This window comes from Engystomops pustulosus, chromosome 7 (assembly GCF_040894005.1).
Source record: "Engystomops pustulosus chromosome 7, aEngPut4.maternal, whole genome shotgun sequence".
NCBI lineage: Eukaryota > Metazoa > Chordata > Amphibia > Anura > Leptodactylidae > Engystomops > Engystomops pustulosus.
The window spans coordinates 83,296,741-83,317,964 of record NC_092417.1 but is presented as its reverse complement, the minus strand read 5'-3'; the positions used below and the strand labels follow the sequence as shown (position 1 = coordinate 83,317,964).

Below are 21,224 nucleotides of genomic sequence, written 5' to 3'. Positions count from 1 at the left end.
CACTACTCTCATCCTATGATGTCACTGTTCTTTGGCAGTGTAGAGATACATTATTCATGTGATATCTGCACACTGTGCTCCTAAATAATATATAATACTGAAAACACAACTGACCATAATGTGCCCCCTATATTTACAGTTGAAGCCAGAAGTTTACATATGCTACATAAAAAGAAACACATGCATGTTTTTCTGACATGAAATCAAAATAAACCTTTCCAGTTTTAGGTTAATTAGGATTGCCAAAATTATTTATATTTGCCAAATTCCAGAAAAATTAGAGAGAGAATTGTTAAGGCATATTTTTTACTTTTGGCAAAGTCAAAAGTTTACTTACATTTTAATACTATTTGCTACCATTGCCCTTAAACTGTATGACGGAGCAAACATTTTGGATATCCCTCCACAAGTTTCTCACAATAGATGGTAGAATACTTAGTGGAATTTGGGCCCATTCCTCCTGACAGAACTGGTGTAAGTGTGCTATGTTTGTAGGTCCCCTTGCTCACACCTGCCTATTCATCTTTGTCCATATATTTTCAATAGGATTGAGATCATGGCTTTCTGATGGTCACTCCAAAACATTGACTTTGTTATCTTTGAACCACTTTGCAACCAGTTTGGCAGTATGGTTTGGGTCATTGTCCATTTGGAAGACCCATTTGCACCCAAGCTTTAACCTCCTGGCTCATGTTGTCAAGGGTGCTCCTGAGACCCATGTTCTGTGTCACAGGCGCACCCGTATGCCTTCCCTTCCCTGTTAAATTCCCAGCCCCTTCCTATGTCCCCTGACGGATCTTTGAGCTCTATCCCTTTGAGAAAGCATTTCTACTCTGCCTCTGTGTTTCCTGTTGTGACCTCCTGCTATGTTCCTGACTCTGATCCTTTGCCGTCTGGCATGACCTTCCGGCTACGTCCCCAACTTTCATCCTGTGCTGCCTGTCCTGACCTCCTGCCACTCCATGACCAAGTTTCTCTACAATTCTGTACTCCGCCTTGGCCACCATCACAAGCAAAGTCGTGCCAGGTGGTATCCCGCCATAGTAAGTTCAATCCCCTTTGCGACAGGCTGTAGTAAAAAACAGAAGCGTCCCTAGCTGAGAGCAAAGCTTCTCTACATTTGATATCCCTGTTCTGTTCAGATCTGGGACAGGTAGCCAGTTCCAGTCTTTTGCCTTCTTGGATTCCAAAGTTTCTGCAGGAAACTTTGTGGATGCTGCCCTGGTCTCCCAGCATCATCTCCCTGTGGTCTGTTTCATGAAGCCGCTGGTCAGATCCCCTGCGATCCAGTCCATTACCGCACCAAGCCTCTATTTCTGCACATCAGGGTATTGCACAAGGAGAGACTGTCTTATTATGTGCTACCCCGGTCCACGTCTTCCGTCCTTCTGTGTTTTCCGTTATTGCAGCGCCACACACCCGTGCTCAACTGACAGATAGGGGAGGTTCTTTGCTATGGAACAGAACACACGCCACTCTGTTTGGTGGTACCTCATCCTGTAACCACTATGGCTTCTCCCATGTCTCACTGCTCCACATACGGACTTTGCGGATGTTTTTTCGGAGAAGCAAGCACAGACTCTGCTACCACACCTGCCCTATGACTGCCCTATTGACTTGATGCCAAGCACGTCTCCCCCACAGGGTCGGGTGTATCCATTATCTGTGCCTCAGACTGCGGCTATGTGGGCCTATGTCAAGGAGAATCTACAAAAGAAGTTCATTCACAAGTCCTCCTCTCCTGCCGGTGCCGGATTCTTCTTCGTGGCCAACAAGGATGGCTCTCTATATCCTTGCATTGACTACTGCGGTCTTAATAAAGTTATGGTGAAGAACCGCTACCCGATACCCCTGACCATGGAACTCCTCGATTGCCTGCGAAAAACCGCGAAAATTTCACTCACCTTAGGATTAGCCTAAGTTAGCGATCAGGCAAAAAAACGATCCACCCCCTCCCTCTCATACAACTATAAGAAGTTTCTGTTATCTAATAATTTTTTTACTTTTGATAATTTCTAAACAAATGTCCGATGGTAGTCTGTTTTTCCCCATCTCTGGCAAATCTACATGTAGCCACGTGGGATGAATGATTCCTATATCACAAGTCTTATCCATTTCTCTCCTACATACAATGGTATGTGGGATAAATCGACAACTGTCTCCTGGTGTGGTCTGGGCATCGGGAGGCAGTTGTCGATTTTTTCTCCTACATCAAACAAAACAATTTCAACCTGAGATTTAATTTTTCATTTCCATGAACAATCTATTCCTTTCATAGACATTCTCCTTAGAGGGGATCCTAACAACGATAAAGTCACCTCTATCGTAAGACCACTAGTGGCAATACATTATTAAGGGCGGACAGTAATCATCCCAAACATACCATAAGGAACCTGCCCATTGGGGAGTATATTTGGGCAAAAAGGGCTTCTTCTACACAAATCAATTATGTTGCAACATGCAGAGATCTAGAAACTCGGTTGCAAGTGAGAGGCTATGGTAAAGCACTCTGTAACAGAGCAAAGAGAATAGCGGACTCTCAGCCCCATTCATACTATCTTTTGGATAAAGTCACAACCACGTCCCAATATAGTAATAGACCCCATTTCAGTACTTAATACTGCAACCAATATAACGACATAATAACCATCATTAAGAAATATCTCCCCATTTTGCAACACAATGATGTTCTGAAAGAGATACTTGGGGATGGATTCACATTTGTTTCTACCAAGGCTACTTACATTGGGCAATCTGGTAGCGCCTAACTACTTTCCATCTCATAGCCCACATACCCCCTGGCTTACTTACAAGGGCAGCCATTGCTGTGGTGGCAGCCGCTGTAACATTTGTAAACATATGCAAGAAACCTTTATGAAATCTTTTTTAAAATCTCAGGCTAAAAAAAAAACTTTTTCTGTCAATAGCTATACTAACTGTGAAACAATTTGGGTGATATACCTCATCGAATGTACAACATGCTGTCTCCAGTATGTTGGCTATACAGCTAGTTAACTAAAAGACCATATCTTCAAACACATAACGGGTGCTAACCCCAGAACCATCTCCAGCACCTGTAGCCTTTACGTGAGCTTCTAAACACCATGTCACTCCAGACAAGAGAGCGGGAGATCGTAACAAAAGATTATATATGAAAGAGGTGAAGTGGATACTTCCGCTAGAAACACGTCACCCATCGGGATTAAATTTCCGTAATGATTTAAGATATATATATATATATATTAAGATTTTTATATCCCCTTCCTCCATTTAGTTCTGTTTCATATAGATTGACATATTATGTAGTGGTACCAGCTCCGCCCTCTACAGATTGACACATTGGGGCAGATTTACTTACCCGGTCCTGTTGCAATCCCGCGGTGCGTTGTCCGACGAGGATTCGGGTCTGCCTGGAATCACTAAGGTCGTGCGTCCAATTTCCTGCATGTGAGATCCGCCGGAGTTCACCTTCTTCTTCCTGGTGCATTTGAGTGCTTGATCTTGCGACACAATTTTGTTTTTAAATTCCGCGGTTTGTCTGAATCAGGAGGGTTGTCCGACGGCCATGCCCCCCAGTTTCTGTCGCATGCAAGCCGGCGCCGATGGCCACAATCCAATCGCGTGCGCCAGAAACCTGGGGCAATTCTGCCCAAAAAGGAAATATTCGGGAAACCTGACGGAATCGCAGTCCATGGACCCTTAGTAAATGAGCCACATTGTACTGCCCAATCAGACTACTATTCACGTCACATGATTCAGAGACGGGCCTTTACAAATGTCTTCTCCGCTTTATATACCAGTATGGTTGCCAGGTTTAGTAGAGGTATGAATAAGGACCATGTAACATAGGTCTAAAATGTGTCACCTCAGTCCGTTTGTACAAGCTTGTTTTAGAATGTTAATCCTCTTATTTCCTTATGTTTTTCCATTTTAAACTTGATTTTTGAATAAATACATGAAGTTCTACCAGCTGGTGCCAAAGAATTTTTTGCATTGTTTTTTATCATTGCTTCACTTGGGACCAGACCAAGCTGCCTTCAACCAAGCGAGCACAGCAAAACCTTTTCCGTGGAGCAACACTGCCCGGTGGGTGAGCATACACACAAAATTCTTTTTTCTTTGTCAGCTCCTAGACATTTTGTTCGTCCCTAACGGTTGCTTGTTACCGCTCCTGTGGACCTACAGCAGCTTCCTTCTGGCAAGACCTATGTCCGACCTGCTCTTCGGAAGAGGATACTAATTTGGGGACATTGCTCTCATGTGGGTGGGCACCCTGAGGTGCAGAGATCTGTCGCTCTCATATCTCGTTTTTAATGGTGGCCAGATCTGGTCAAGGATGTACAAGACTTTGTGAGCTCCTGCATTTCCTCTACCCATAACAAGTCATAAAATCTCAAGCCAGCAGGCCTGCTCCTGCCTTTGCCAATACCTAGTTGCCAGTGGACTCATAGCCATGTACTTGTTATGGATTTTCCACCATTTTCCAGAAATATCGTTTTTTGGGTAGTCACAGACCAGTCTTTTAAGATGTCCCATTTCATTCCTCTGCCTGGTCTACCGTCATCTCCTCGTCTTGCCAGCCTGTTCTTTCTCCACATCTTCCGTCTTCATGTACTCCCTCTACATATTGTATCGGACCAAGGAGTCCAGTTTAATTCCTGGTTCTCTGTGCAGCCACCTTCAAGTGAAACTGGACTTCTCCTGCATACCATCTGCAGTCTTATGGACAAGAGGAGAGAGTTAATCAGACTTTGGGCTGCTATCTCTGCTATTTTGTCTCCGCTTGACAGGCAGACTGTCCACCCTGTTGCCATGGGCAGAGGTTTCCTATAATTCCTTGGATTCTGAACCTGCCAGCTCTGCTCCCTTCTTCATGTCTATGGACAGCATCCACGCCAACCCCTCTTCCTCTTTCTGTTCTTGTTGTGGTAGAGTTTGTTTTGAGATATTAAGTTCATCTAGGAGCAGACTCGTGTTTCCCTACTTCAGGTGTCTGCTCGAACCAAGACAAAGGCTGATAAATCTTCTCCCTAGGTGATAAAGTATGACTGTTCTCCAGGTATGAGCAGCTGAAGATTCCCAGCTACAAGCTCGGTCCTCGCTTCCTGGGTCCATTAAAGGTGCTGAAGCTTATTTATCCGGTGGCTTAAAAGCTTTGTCTTCCACTCACCTTGCGCATCCCAAACTTCCACCTCCCCACGTCTTCCTGAGGTTGTTGCCACTGATGTCTTTGAGGTAAAATAGGTCCTTGATATGAAGACAGAGGGAAGCAATTCTTTCTCATCGAATGGGGTTTGGCCAAGAAGAGAGGTCTTGGTAGCCCAAGGACAGCATCTTGGATCGTGCTCTTCTGCACAGGTTCCTTCAGTCCAAGAAGAGATGGAGACCGAAGGGGGGGAGTTCTTTTACAAGTGCTGCTGCGACCATGTTCTGGGTCGCAGGCGCACATGTGTGCCTCCTCGCACCCTTGGAGCCCCGCTGCAGCGCTAACCTTCCCTCATTACAGCGGCGGTCCCCTCACCCTGGCGCGTGAGATCCCACCATTCTGATATTTAAAGGGCCAGCATTCCGATGGTGCTGGCCGGCCACCTTCCCTGTTAAATTCCCAGCCCCTTCCTGTGTCCCTTGCTGTATCTTTGTGCTCTATCCCTATGAGAAAGCGTTTCTACTCTGCCTGTGTCCAACCTGCTTTGTGGCGGGCTCTAGTGAAAACTGGGTATCACTTAGATTCCGCTCCCAGGTCACCTTACGTCATTGCTCATGGTGATAGAGTGGCTCCACTACCCCTGACTGATGTCTTGAGATGTTCCTTCAGTATTGCCACAAAATGTTCTCTCCTCATGATGCCATCTATTTTGCACCAGACCCTCAAGCAGCAAAATAACTCCATAACATAATGCTGCTACTTCCATGTATCACAGTTGGGATGGTGTTCTCAGGCTTGTAAGCTTCTCCCTTTTTCCTCCAAACATAATGATGGCCATTGTGGCCAAACAGTTCAATTCTAGTTTCATCAGACCACAGGACATGTATTCAAAAATGTAGGTCTTTGTTCCTGTGTGCACTTGCAAACATTAATCTGGCTTTTTTTAATTTCTTTTGGAGAAATGGATACTTCCTCGCAGAATAGCCCTTCAGCCAATGTCGATACAATACTCATTTCACTGTGGCTAATGATAATACTCTAACCAGCTAAGGTCTTTTGCTTTTGTTCTTGGCCTGATATGCACATTTCGAATGCCTTTAAAAAGTCCCTCTCTCATTATTCTGGTCTTTTGCAAATATAAATATTTTTGGTAATCATAATTGACCTAAAATTGACCTAAAACGGTTTATTCTAATTTCTTGTCAGGTAGTGAGATAAACATACATATGTGTCCTTTTAAATGGTATAAGTAAACTTCTGGTTTCAACTGAATCAAGTATAACCCAAACAATACAACCGACTATGCTTTTCTCCCAACATATGTCACATATACACTGTGGGGGATATTTATCAGGACCTCTGCGCACCGCCAGTGGCGCAGAGGCCCTGAAATAATCGCAAATGCTAGCGTATTGCTAGCTTTTGTGATTATTTGCCCCGATCCGCCACCTTCACGCCAGTGGGGAGTGAAGGGGCATGAAGGGGGGAGGGGGGGGGCGAGGCCGGCCGAGCAGAGGGCACAGCCGGGCGGCAACTTGCTGCTGCCGGCGACTTTTCATAAGTGAAAAGTTGCCAGCTGCGTCTTTTTCTACGTCAGGCCGTGCCTGGCGTAGGATAAACGCTGCGCTGCAATCAGCCCCGTTACATCAAGAGGCAGAAGCCTCTTGATGTATTGGGCTGCGAATTTGCAGCGGCGGGGCTATCATACGCTGGCGCACGAGAGCCCCCTGTGTCACCTTCATAAATTATTGAAATATAATTTTTTATTAAATTTCATCAATACATAAACAGAAAATGTCAGATACAAAGGTATCCTAATAAAGTACAGCATTATACATAGGGGGTCATTTACTAAGGGCCCGATTCGCGTTTTCCCGACGTGTTACCCGAATATTTCCGATTTGCGCCGATTGTACCTGAATTGCCCTGGGATTGTGGCGCACGCGATCGGATTGTGGCGCATCGGCGGAAATCGGGGGGCATGGCCGAACGAAAACCCGACGTTTTCGGAAAAACCGCCGCATTTAAAAACCGAAAAAGTGTCGCTTGGGAAGCGCTTACCTTCACTTGGTCCGAGCTGGTGTATTCCGGCACGTTTCAGATGATTTTCAGCGCAGCAGCGCCACCTGGTGGACGGCGGAGGAACTACCTTCATAAATCCCGTCCGGACCCGAATCCTGTGCAGAGAACGCGCTGCTGGATCGCGAATGGGCCGGGTAAGTAAATCTGCCCCATATTCTTTTACCAACAAAATATACACCTTTTTATGCAAAAACAAAAGTATATTAGCAAGACCTGATTTAAGAAGCCTCCAACTCCCCTATGTCCATACTTACATTCTCTTTCTTCTCTTTCTCTCTCCTCTCCTATTCCTCTCTTCTTTTCCTTGTCATTATTTCTTTAGGATTTAAAAAGGTCTGAAGCGTTTTACTTTATGCTGCCGTGCCCATTTTCTACTTATGTTAAATCTCTTAATAATTCCAAATTCCCACATAATTTTTTTCATAGGAATGAAATATTTCCATTTCTACTATGTCCAAATCTGGCAGAATTTCAGCCCTCCAAAATTTAGCTCTAAGCACATGAACAATGACACAATTTCTATTAACTACCCAGATATTTTCTATGGGGATTTTAATCGGTTCACGACCGGTGAATACACGGCGGGCATCAGCTGTCAACACATTGTAATGAATGAGGAGGAAAATCCCCATATACTGCCATACAGTAATATGGCAGTATATGGTAGGATCGATCGGACAACCTGGGGTTAATGTATACAAGGGAGTCTGAAAAATAGTAAAAATAGAAATAAGTTATAAAAGAAAATATAATAAAAGACCTAAAAATTCAAATCACCCCCTTTCCTTAGAACTGATATAAATATAAATAAACAGTAAAAATCATAAACACATTAGGTATGACTAAGAAGAGGCTTCCTTCTGCACCCTCTACCATAAACCCCTGACAGGTGGAGGGATGCAGTGACTTTGTGGAACTTTCTCCAATCACTCTACAGCATCTCTGGAGCTCAGCCACAGTGATCTTGGGGTTTATCTCTACCTCTCTCACATGGCTCTTCTCCCACAATGGCTTAGTTCGGCTGGATTGGCAAATTGAGGAACAGTTTTGGACGTTCCAGACTTCTTCCATTTAAGGATTATGTAGGCCACTGTGCTCTTAGGAACCTTATTTGCTGAAGAATTTTTTTGTAACCTTGGCCAGATTTGTGCCTTGCCCCAATTCTGTCTCTGAGCTCATTGGGCAGTTCCTTAGACCTCATGACCTCAGTGGTGTCACCAGCCTGATAATGTCATCAGTGGGTGGTGATGGGGAGTGCTTTTCTACCTTGGATCTACCGTTCACTGCGGTTTTACTTGTAAGATAAAATGGCTTACTGGTAGTTCTTGAGCACATGCGTCACCCACCTTGTACTCTTCAGTGTTCACCACAGAATGATGTAAGGATGCACGCGCACAATGACATCATGGCACCTTATGCATTGGCTGAAAGCAGCAGGTACTGTGGAGAGTCCCTGCCGTGCTGTTGTTATAATATTATATGAGCATAATAGTTTGCCACAGGAGATTATTTTGCAGATTTATTTTTGGTTTTGGATGCATCAGGATCAATCTGTAATTGTAAATGGTCAAGCCCTTTAATTTTCATATGATTCAGAATGAAGCATTCTTTTGTATGATATAAATTATGCTCTACTCAGTATCCATAGCAACTGATGTTTAATTATTATATTCAGTCTTCTATTACTAAAATAGACAAAAGTGAATATTTGAAATGGACATTGATATATAAAGTGCATTTGAAACGTTTTCAGACCCTTTTACTTTTTTTCACATTTTGTTATATTGTGGCCTTGTGCTAAAAATAAATAAATATAATACATGATTTTCCACGTCATTCTGCAGTCACTACCCCATAATGAGAATTTGAACAAAGAGTGTCTCTGCATATTTACTGATAAGGAAAAGGAAAAATGTTGCCCCATTTAAGCTCTTTATTCACTACAGCCTCCAAATTTATTGCACACCAGAATTTGGGTATTTTCTGCCATTTGCCATTACAGACCCTTTAATGCCAAGTCACCCATATATTGTTGTCTTGACTTGATGCTTATGATCATTGGGGCTCATTTACTTATCCGGTCCAGTCGCGATCCAGTGGCGCGTTGTCCGACGTTGATTTGGAGCTTGCCGGGATTCACTAAGGTCATGTGCCCGATATCCACTAGGTGTCGCTGCTGCGCTGCAGTCCGCCAGAGTTCATCTTCTTCGTCCCGCTGTATGTGAATGCTATTCTTGCGACACAATTTTTAATTTAAATTCTGCATTTTTTCCGAATCCGTTGGTTTTCCGACGGCCACGCCCCCCGATATCTGTTGCGTGAAAGCTGGCGCCGATGTGGCAAAATCCTGGCGCAAATTGGAAATATTCGGGAAACCCGACGAAAATGTGCGATTCTGACCCTTAGTAAAAGAGCTTCATTGTTTTGTTAGAGGGTGAATCTTTACTCCACTCTGAGGTCCAGCGCTCTCTGGCTCTGGTTTTCATTAAGAATATCTTTCACTTTTTGCTTTTCAACTTTCAATCAGCTCTGATCAGTCTCCTAGTGCCAGCTGCAGAAGACCCAGTACAGTATAAAGATACCATCACCATGCTTCACACTGTCAGAGTGACCATAGGGCTATTGGTCACCTCTCTTTTAAAGGCCCTTTCATTTCAGAATTGGGGATGTTACTGTGCTCTTGAAAACTTTCAGCGCTGCAGATCCCTAGAACCTTCTCCCGCCAATGCCCTTTTTTTGTTTTTTCATTTCCATTTCTGCTCCCCTCTAAAAATGCATAACTTTTTTACTTCTCTGTGAACAGAGCTGTATAACGGCTTGTTTGCTGCTTGACAAATTGTCCTTTCTCGTGGTGGTATTTAATATTCCATAGTGTGTACTGGAAACCTGGAAAAAAATTCCAAATACGGTGAAATTGTGGAAAAAAACCATTGGGGCACATTTACTTACCCAATCCCATCGAGTTCACGAATTGCAGAATGTCTGACGATAATGCACTCTGCGGCGATTCACTAAAATCGTTTGCCAGATATCTTGCATGTGTCGCTTTCTCGTTCAGGTCCGCCGGAGTTTACCATCTTCTTCCTGATGTATGTAAGTGCTTGGTCTTGTGACACAATTTGAATCTTAAATCCCATGCTCAGTCCAAATCAGTCGGATCGTCCAACGGCCCACCCCCCCATTTCTGTTGGATGAAAGCCGGCGCAGCTGCGCCACAATTCGATCGCATGCAACACAATCCCAGTGCAAACCCCTGTTAAATACCTGTATTAGCTCTGCAAATCCCAAAAACCATGAACAGTCCAATGAAAATGCAAGCCTCATTTTCTCCATATATTAATGGGCTCTTGTTTTTACAGCTTTCACTTTGCAGTCCAATTGACACTTCCCCTTTATTCTTTTTGTCGGTATACTCACAGAGATACTACATTTATATAGACTTTATTATGTTCATCAGTTCTAAGGACAGGGGTGATATGAACTCTTTATTTTTAAAAAATTTGTATTACTTTTTAAACATTTTTTTCTGTTACTGTATTCATAGACCCCCTAGGTTACTTTAAACCTAGTGGGTCTGATTGCTCCTGCTATATACTGGAGTAAATGGAGGTAATATGTCACAGCGTGAAATACACAGGCCGTGACAGCTCCATCCTAATGACAGGCCCTGAAGTCTCAAGGCTGTCTTCGGAAAGGATTGTCGCTCCCCAATGAAGCCACGGGGGCAAGAGGGCGATCAATGCTAAGATTTTTTTTGCAAGCACCAACCACAGAACCATCTCCATGCCACCTGTCAATGTAATAGTATGGCGGTTTGCAGCAAGGAATAACATTTTGTAGATATTAGTCTATAAAAGCCTGATGGTTTGTTTTTTTCCTGTATGCATTGTCAGGTCTTTATGTTCCCCAGCTGCATAATAGTGAATGGAAAAGCCTAGCTGCCATCTGACAGGGATTTTTGGAAAATCCACCATACACATATTAATGCAGATCAGCTGAAAGCTCATGTGTTTTTAGCGGGAAGCGGGGACTATGAAACTGCCAGAAACCTCTGTTAGAGGGTTAGGTCCTATGAAAACAAATAATTGGGCATGTCAACAGTAATGTGGTCCAACACTGATTTATGTATTTATTTTTAATTTAAAATCAGTGTTAAGCTCCATTTCCTTTTGTAGAGGACAGACCTTGCAGCACGCTTACCGTATACTGCAGAGTAACATAAAGCAAACCTCCTGGATATAAGGTGATTATTATTCTCTATGTAAAGGGCAACTATAATTACATAATCTGTAGGTTCCCAGCAGTGCTGTGGTTTCATTATTACAAAGACCACAGTTAATTTTGTATAACTCTTTGACATTTAGCATTGCCTGGCCGGGGTGTGTTAGAAGGCTTGTGAAGTAGAAAAAATCACAATAAAAATGCAATCATTTCATCCTTGGCAGCAGCTATAATACCCCTGGCAGCTGAATGATGGCGTTAAAAACTTGTAAAATGAAGTCGGGCTCCACCTGCTGATTATCAGTTGATCTTGTTTTAGTCTGCCCCCTTCTGGTTGAATCCATATACCCTGCTCTGGGCAGGCATGTCATCTTCTTTACATCAGCCTCTTCTCAATACCAGGCTACAGTGATGGATTAAGTGACTCATGGTTCCCGGGCTGTCCAAACCAACATGTGTCCGGATGTTCTTCAAATGTGCTCTTATATCCCATCTTTTTAGGAAAGCCAATCACATTCCCTAAATGTCCACAGCAGAGCCCCCCCCCCCCCCCTTTACAGAATGTCCACAGCAGAGCTTCCTCTTACCCTCTCCTCACTAATGAAATGTCCTCATTAGAGCCACATTGAAAAACATCCATGCCCGTACGCACACACTATAAAGTCAAACGGCCGGGAGGGGGGAGAAGAAGCCAAAGGTAAGTGTGGAGGGGTTTTTTTTAGTTGCAGCTATTTGGCCGTGTAACCAGTGGAGACATTTTCATATGGGGCCCGGGGTATGGGTGGGGATGGGCCCCTCAGGAGTTAAAGGCACCTGTCAGCAGAATTATGCAGAATCTATTCTTCTCCTCTTCCAGATTTTGAAGCCCCATAAACTCTTCTCCTCACACAGAATGCCCAGGTGTCCCAACAACTCCACACAAAGCCTTCAACCCAGGTCCCCTTCCTCCTTCCTACATAGTTAGCACCCAAAGTTCCTTCCCCCATGTCCTCATTCTCCTTACTCAACCTGCACCAACATTTATCCACTGTCCTTGCACAAGCTGCACCTGGTCTTCCTCACACTTGCTGCACACTCATTTCCCCTTCTCTTCGCACTCCCAGCACTTCTGATTCCCATTCTTCCTTACCGAGCCAGCACACGCAGGTGCTCCTTCTCTATGAACAGTAGTGATGGGTAGTTTGTTGAATAAAGATTATTTTCCCTGATGAATGATACAGCTCAGCATTTCTGGTCCTCCTGGAAACAAAGTCTATTCAACTATCAGTCCTCATCACAGGGCAGTCCTCATCCAGGGAAGAAAATAGGGGAACAAACACTAGTTTACCACCTTTAAAGTGAACCTGTCATCAGAAATTGGCCTTTTAAACCACTTTTAAAGTGAGATGTTATTTGGCTGTACAAAGTCAAGGAGGAGGAGAGTTTAACACTGAAGTCAAGGTGGGGAGCTCTGAACACCTTCTCCTCTGTGATTGACATTGATCACCAGACTTCAGGAGATCTGGTTTGTGATGTCTATGGATGTAGGACCATCAGGACCATCATTGAAGGGGCTTTCTGAGGAAGAGTGAGTTGATTTTCTGGATGATGCCACCACCCTGGGTCATGAAAGAAACACAATCTGGAAGGTGTTCAGCTGCTTGGCAAAATACTGGTAGTGGTTTATTAGGTCAATTTCTGATAACAGGTTCCCTTTAAGGCTCATAGTAGATATTTATTTGTTGTACTCACAATGAATCTTTAAGAATCTTTAACAATAAAAGCCATCCTCCTCTTGCAAATAACAAGGTGATGTGACATAAAAACTCCCAGCCCGACTCAAGTTTCACCAATCAGATCGGCTTCATCAGGGACATAATTTTTGTGTATTAGTGGTATAGTTTTGTTTACCAGGCTATAGGCAAGTTGATCCTCTTTAATGTGTTTCCAATCACTAATCAGCATTATCACAGTGCCAGAACACTACTGAACTACTTGAACTAGATGAACTAATCTTCTTACATAATCTGGAGATCTGAATAAAGTGACCTGCAAAATTAACTAAAATTCCTATCATTGTCACACAGCCTGCACACTGAATAATCCCCCAGGACCTGCCTGTGATGACATCATTGCAGATCTTGCCGCTAAGGAGGAAATAAAATTTACATATAGATATACTTTTGCTATTTTCTCCTGGGCAGTAGGCATCTTTGCAGGGCCATGAGGATGATTCAGTGAACCTTCTAAGCACAAGTTTTATTGTGTTTTTTCTTCAATTACGTGCAGTGCCAATTGAGCACATGCATAGGGCAGGATAACATGACTGTACAATTTTTTCATTTCTGGATTTCGCATGTATTTAAATTGGTGAATCTGAAACAGGGAAATAAAAAAATACCATTGAAAATACTAAAATATTTGGATCTGAGGATAGAAGCTAAACTTCTTTTCAATCTCTCACTCTTGGATTGTCCCATTCAGTCATCTACTGCAGCAGTCCCCAACCGCCAGGGCACTGAACACCCGGTCCCAGGGCACGGTCAGAGAATTTACAGGGACATTGAAATAAAGACAAGATTCTTAAATATACTTGGGATAACAAAATAACACATTAACTAATTCACTGTTGTTAACAAAAATACAGCATTTACAGATATAATTCCAACCTGTCTCTATCACTCCTAGTATCTACAGCTTTGGTTGCCTGGGATCCAAACGTAAATCTTTTATTTTCTATGGTTGGGTAGGGCAGATTCTTCTAATGAATAGCTTTTCCTGTCTGCTCAATGCAGTGTGACCTCTGCCCTTCCCCCTCCATTACAAGAGGAGCACACACACAATCACTTCCTTCCAGCAAGCAGCGTGCATAGACTCTTTATAGCAGGGGAAAGAGGCATATAGCAGAGCTGACTCTGTGTGTTAGCTGAGTTAGCAGTGTACCATTTTGTGTTATATGCATCTACTGCATCTCATTATCTGTTATCTGTTTCATCTCTTTTTTTCTGTGTGTCATATACTAGTAGAATGTTCAGAAGCTAAATGAAAGTGTAGGTAAACCCTGGGCCATGATAATCTAACCACATAGTCAAAAAGGGATTATAATGGGGCAGATTTACTTACCCGGTCCTGCATCTGTTGCTTTTGCCCCGAGGTCCGCCGGAGTTCACCTGCTTCTTCCTGGTGCTTGTAAGTGCGTGTCTTGCGACACATTTCTAAATGTTTAATCCTGCGCTCAGTCCTTCGATTTCTGTTGCATGCAAGCCGGCGCTGATGCGCCAAAATCTGATTGCATGTGCCAAAATCCCGGGGCAATTTGGCGCAAAACGGAGATCGGCGGGAAACCCAGCGAGAATGGGCTTCACGGACCCTTAGTAAATGAGCCCCAATGTGTCTGCTTAGAGAGTCCCTGCCCACATTCTAGAATTTTACACTAACCATCACTGAGTGATAGGAGCTAAAACAGCAATAAAAGTGAGTAAAATTGTAAAGTATGGGGTTAAAATGTATCTATTGTGTAATCATCACTAGTAGGTATAATTTGAGAACTTTCTTTCATGGGCAAGCCTCTTTAACCACTTCGCCGACCGCCCACCGTGTATTCACGGCGGCGGTCGAGTCGCGCTGCATGGAGAGGGCTCACGGGCTGAGCCCTCTCCATAGCCGGTAAGTCTTTGCTGCATATTGCAGCAAAGGCTTACTGGTAACACCCGCGATCGGTGCTAGCACCGATCATGGGTGTTTTCACAGCAATGGCTGCCGGCTTACCTGGGATCGCCGATCCCCGTGATGTCATCGGGGGGCGGCGATCCATCTCCATGGTAGCCTCGGGTCTTCCGAAGACCCGAGGCTATTTCGTTTTAACCCCTTCATTACAATGTGCTGATAGCACATTGTAATGAATGAGGAGGAAAATCCCCATATACTGCCATACTGTAGTATGGCAGCATATGATAGGATCGATCAGACAACCTAGGGAGTCTGAAAAATAGTAAAAATAAAAATAAAAAAAAGTTAAAAAAAAAAAAATGATAATAAAAAAACCTAAAATTTAAAATCACCCCCCTTTCCCTAGAACTGACATAATTATAAATAAACAGTAAAAATCATAAACACATTAGGTATCGACGCGTCCGAAAATGCCCGATCTATCAAAATATGATAACGGTTTTTCAATGCGTTTAACCCCGTAACGCAACGGAAAATAGCGCCCAAAGTCGAAAATGGCACTTTTTTGCCATTTTGAAAAATATAAAAAAATCTATAAAAAGTGATCAAAAGGTCGTACAGTCCTAAAAATGATATCATTGAAAATATTATCAAACTTTGCAAAATATGACACCACCCACAGCTCCGTACACCAAAGTATAAAAAAGTTATTAGCGCCAGAAGTTGGCAAAGTCAAAAAAATAATTTTTGTACAGGAGGTTTTAATTTTTGTAAATGTATGAAGACATTATAAAACCTATACAAATTTGGTATCCCCTTAATCGTACTGACCCAAAGAATAAAGTAGACATGACATTTGGGGCGCTCAATGAAAGACGTAATATCCAAGCCCACATGGAAATGGGGCAAATGCGTTTTTTCAACATTTTTACTGCATTTGGAATTTTTTTCCCGCTTCCGAGTACATGGCATGGAATATTTAATACCATCACTAGTGGAATGTGCAATTTGTTACACAGAAAACAAGCCGTCACACAGCTCTTTATGTGTAAAAATAAAAAAGTTATAGATTTTTGAAGGTGGGGAGTGAAAAATGGACATGAAAAAACAGGAAAGGGTCCTTAACCAGTTAAGCTTTGGATATACAAACACCATCCTAGATTATAATGAATTAATTCCAAGTACCAGATGTGAAGGGCAGTATAATGTTTTGTGATTATACAGTATGTATTTTCCAGCATTGTGTTTTAATCACGAAAATTTAACAATGTCCTTTAATAAGAACACATGTATTGAACATCTCAGAGGAAAGATCATTTAGTTCCAAGAAGCAGCCAGAGGTCCTTCAGCTGGGCTCCGTCTCTTGGGGATGCCAGGCAATGTCCTTTCATTCAAGCTGCTCAACTCCTCGATTAAGTTTGATTATCAAATCATTTTGAGAGAAATTGAAAGAACTGAAAATGTGGACAAATAGTGTCTCATCATTATCTCCTGAGCGAGTGACTCAGCGCGTATCCCAAAAACGCTGTGTGACATGTTGTAATTGTTGTAGGCAATTTTTAGGCTGAAAGGCTTTTTATTTCCCCCCACGTGGATTTAGCAGGCCTGCTAGGCATATTACATCAAACACAAGGACATTAGCTGGGTGTAAAATTGTGGGCGATGGATATTTACCTATCATGTCATCAACATTTCCAGTTTAAAGATGTTCCACACCAACTTTTTTTCTTGTTGTGATTTAAACTTAAAAGGAAGTTTGCACTAAATAAATGACAGACAGTTATAGGTAGCAGTAGAATGTGTTGTCAGTAGCATCTAGGGGACATGTCTTTTCTGTGCATCTAGTTCTTTGCATTGCACTGCATCACAGCATCTCTCTTCTGCACTGAGTAACTTCTATAGCGTCCAATCAGAAATCTGCTTCTACTTTTAATTAGAGCAGAGGGGAGGAGCCAAGGAGCAGCGAGAACAAGGATCCTAATATACTTGGATAATCGAAAATCTTAATATATAAATGTTTTGTCACACTTCTGATGCTAGTGACAGTATATACAAAGATGGTTACACAGATCTCCAGGGCTGCAACCTAACACTGTCTGCAGCTTTTCCTTGTAAAAACTGATGACAGATTCCCTTTAACAGCTGAGTAACCTGCTCCAGGCTGTGGATCCACTAACTTTTTAATGGGATCTTCAAAAGCACATCCCTCACAACTAGTATATTTTGGACTATGTAGTAAATCATTATACATATGTGAATAACATTTTCCTTTTATTACCTCAGTCAAAGTTTGCCGCTGTAATACCAGAGGTCACTGCAAGATAGATGTAGACAGGATGGAGGGAATGCCCACACTCTCATCAGCCTTAGGCATCATCTTGGGCACTATGGCAGCTATAGGTATGTATAGCATGTGATGCCTCACCATGACCCCATTAATTAGAAATGATCATATATATATATATATATATATATATATATATATATATACATATATATATATATATATATATATATATATATATATATATACATACACATATATATTCTGTAAGAGATATGGGGTAGATAGGCACTTTTGCGGGGAAAAGCAATGACACAGGCTGTTTGGTATAACTGGCCACCACCACAAAGTACAAAAAAACTACAGTAATAAAGTCCTTGTTGCCATCTGACCACTAACTAGACAACAGGCTATCCTAACTGGAAATAATTCTAATATAATTCCTTTATTTCTATAGCGCACACAGAGCTTGCCAAATCAGCCCCTATAAAGAGGCTGTACATACAGCGCAACCTCACAAAAACAGCAACAAAAAGCTCAACGTGTCTGAACTGCTGACCTTATATAAGAGCAGCACAACTGTAAACTAAATCCGGATGGAATGGGGTCCACTCTCTCTCCCCCACTCCAGAAACACAGGCCCAAAGTGGATTTTACATATAACCATAATGCTGAGACATCCGCAGAGATCTCTGCCATACATTTACTGGTTGCTTTTCTTTTAGTAAATTATATACCCCATCTACCACTTCTGCAGTCACTCTGGGGGAGATTTATCATGCGAAGAAAGCACATGAATCTCCCCATCTTTGCCAGTTTTCTGGCTTCTCTGACCCATGCGGGGCAGGGGCATGAACACTCATCCTGCCATGTTTACTCTGGCAAAAAACTCAGCCAGTTGAGACCTGATCTACTGGAAGGAACTGGTGAAGTTTGCACCAAAAGGGCCATAGTCTCTTAGTGGATATGGGCGCGGAAGCACCAGCGGGGGGAATTTAAGACTGGCGTTTTGAATGTCAGTCTTAATGATTTCCCCCCACTGTGACAATTCCTATTATTTATTATTATGGGTTGCACAACACCTAATGTAATTTTTACAATTTCATGTTTAATAATCATTAAAATAATGTATTGCTGAATTGCTTTCTTTCAGGCATTATTCTTATCATAATCTTCTGTCACTTGTCAATTTCAACCCCTCATAAAAGGAAGGAGACCAGAGACACCTTTCCACTGCAGAGCACAGCTTGAGGATGGAGTCATCATTGTATAGCAATTATTCTTGTATAATTCCTGCACACAGGCTCTAATATAACTTGTATGCACTATTTCCACTGTAATATTTTATATATAACCCAAGGTTCATCCCACAAGCAGTATTTTTTATTACATGATTCCACATAAAATCACAATGTGATGTACTTGAAAGCTGATTAAAAATTACCTGTACTCCCCAAAATATGTAGTAAACAGTAAACTGCTTGAGAACTCTATGTATTTTAGACAATGCAATCTAAATATTTAAAGGGGTTGTCCAACTTTGCTAAAAATTGTAGTGGCAGGCTGGGGCTGTTAAAACAAATAAAGCTGTACTTAATTCCTTCGTACATTTTTGATCACAATCAATCTCGGGGTGCTGCCTTTTTTTCTTCATATATATATACAGTATACAGTAACAAGAAAAAAAAGGGAAGGTCAGTATACAGTAACAAGAGGTAAAAAAAGGGAAGGTCAGTCTACCATGGAGACTTGCAATGGAACTGTATTTAAAGAACATCTTACCAGGGGAATAACAGTTTCAGGGGGTCCAGCCAATCTGTCACACTACAGAATGGAGGAGGTGAACTGTATATACTTATTATGTGGCACATTGTACAGTATAATGGGGCACATTTACTTACCCATCCCTGGAGCATTCCCCAATGTGCATTGTCCAACCGAAATGCATGTCATGCGCTCGATATCCTGCATGTGTCGCTTCCCCGACCAGGTCCGCCGGAGTTCACCATCTTCTTCCCGGTGCATGTAAGCCCTTGTTACTGCGACACAATGGAAATTTTAAACCCCACGCTTAGTCCGAATCAGCCGGATCATCCGACGGCCCACCCCCTCAATTTCCGTTGCATGTAAGCCAGCACCGGTGCGCCAAAATCCGATCGCGTGCGAGACAGTCCCCTTCTAAATACCTGTTCCAGCGGCGCAAATCACGAAAACGTCGGAAGTCAGACGGAAATGCGATCCGGGGACCCTTAGTAGATAAGCCCCAATTTGTATATAACTGTGGAAATCTTCTATGATACACACCTGAGCCTGAAGCTCAGATTAAAAATGTTGGGGTAAGGGATAGCAGAACGGCAGGACTAGGGATCTCTCATCTCTATTTTCTGCTGTCTACTTCACCTATGTTGCCTGCCACTACTGGGCTCCATTAAATCATATCTGTGGTCTATGACACCCCCTTTGGATAAGCAAACTGACTGACAATGAGTTCATACATGTTTGTATGAGTGTACAAATGTACAAACAAACTACACTAGGGGCAGTTTGCCTGTGGAGTGTGCAGGATGCGCCAGATTCCAGAATTGAGGTGCATGTTCTTCATGAATCTGGCTCCCTCTGCACTGCTCTGACATAGCGCATCAACTTTTTTGTGGGGGAAATCTTTAACATAGGATGTGCGACACAATTCTGTCAGACTACAGGATAAATGTGTCGACTGTGGACCGGAACACCTTTTTCAGTGCAGAATTTTGTCTCACTTCAGGTATAGTGTAGCCATATTACAAATATGTTGCATGCGACTGACACTTTATAAATACATGTCCAAGCAGTCTTCACTGAAAAGAATGGTCAAAGTCAGACAAAAATCTGGTGAAGGGGCTTTAGGAATGTAGGGAATAAAATACAAAAATTTTAAAATTTTAAATGACTGCAGCAAAAGAGAATGGATCCAAGCCAGTAATATCTTTACAGACAGTTTCAAAACTCTGCTTATTGGCCAAACTTTTAGCCTAGGGGCAGGCGTCAACGAAAATCATGTCTTATAATTTTACAAAGAAATCTATTCATATTTCTCGATCCAAAATGAAAAATACTCATGTGCTACTTTAAAACAGAGGAAGTCTCATATTCAGTCACCAGTCTGACTGACAACTGATCAAATAAACCTCAGAAAAATCCTACATCGCTTTTTCCATTTTGCTTTTAAGGAAGTTTCCACTTCTTAACTTCTCCGACAGTGTGGTGCTTTGCAGAATGATTTGTCTATGTTTAAATCAGTCCGAGAACCTCTGTTTATCCCAAGCCACCCAGTCAGCCTCACGATAAGTGGATAACTAACACTGTGTTTTAATGTAGAGTACAGGACAAGTGATGGGCAGGACAGCCTCGGTATGTTTAACTCTACAAACAGTCACACAGAAGTATTGTGTATAGTAATAGGACCTATTAAAGAAAACTTACCCTTTAGCCTATTAAAGAAACCCCAGCCTTTCACATCTTTCCTGTGTACCAAGCTCTCCACAACTGCATTTTCTGAAAAGCTAATATAGTGAATTATAACTGTGTGTTAAAAACAATATTTTTTTACACAATCATTGGGAATGGGATCTAAAAAGAGCTCTGTTTATACTAAGACCAAAATTGGTATTCATGAAATTAAACCATGCAGGAACACCCAAAACAAACTACCTGGTTGTTCACTGTGAATGACAAAAAGAATAATAGTGGCCATATCGCAAGAAGCTTAATTATACAAAGTGATCTAATAAATTAAAACTTGAAGAGGACCTTTCACTACCTCACACATGTGGAGATCAACATACCATTCTGTAGGGGCTGCTT

General features: G+C 42.3%; 1 protein-coding gene across 1 annotated transcript in view; it reads left to right on the top strand.

Moving 5' to 3' along the window:
- Nucleotides 1-18,943, top strand: part of CDH16 (cadherin 16) — a 148,452-nt gene extending 129,509 nt beyond the window's left edge. Inside the window, exons 16-17 of the mRNA XM_072114241.1 lie at nucleotides 17,381-17,497; nucleotides 18,535-18,943. Of these exons, the coding sequence (XP_071970342.1) occupies nucleotides 17,381-17,497; nucleotides 18,535-18,632 (215 nt within the window). The 3' untranslated portion in view covers nucleotides 18,633-18,943. The remainder of the gene's footprint in view (nucleotides 1-17,380; nucleotides 17,498-18,534) is intronic.
- The last annotated feature ends 2,281 nt before the right edge of the window (nucleotides 18,944-21,224 follow it).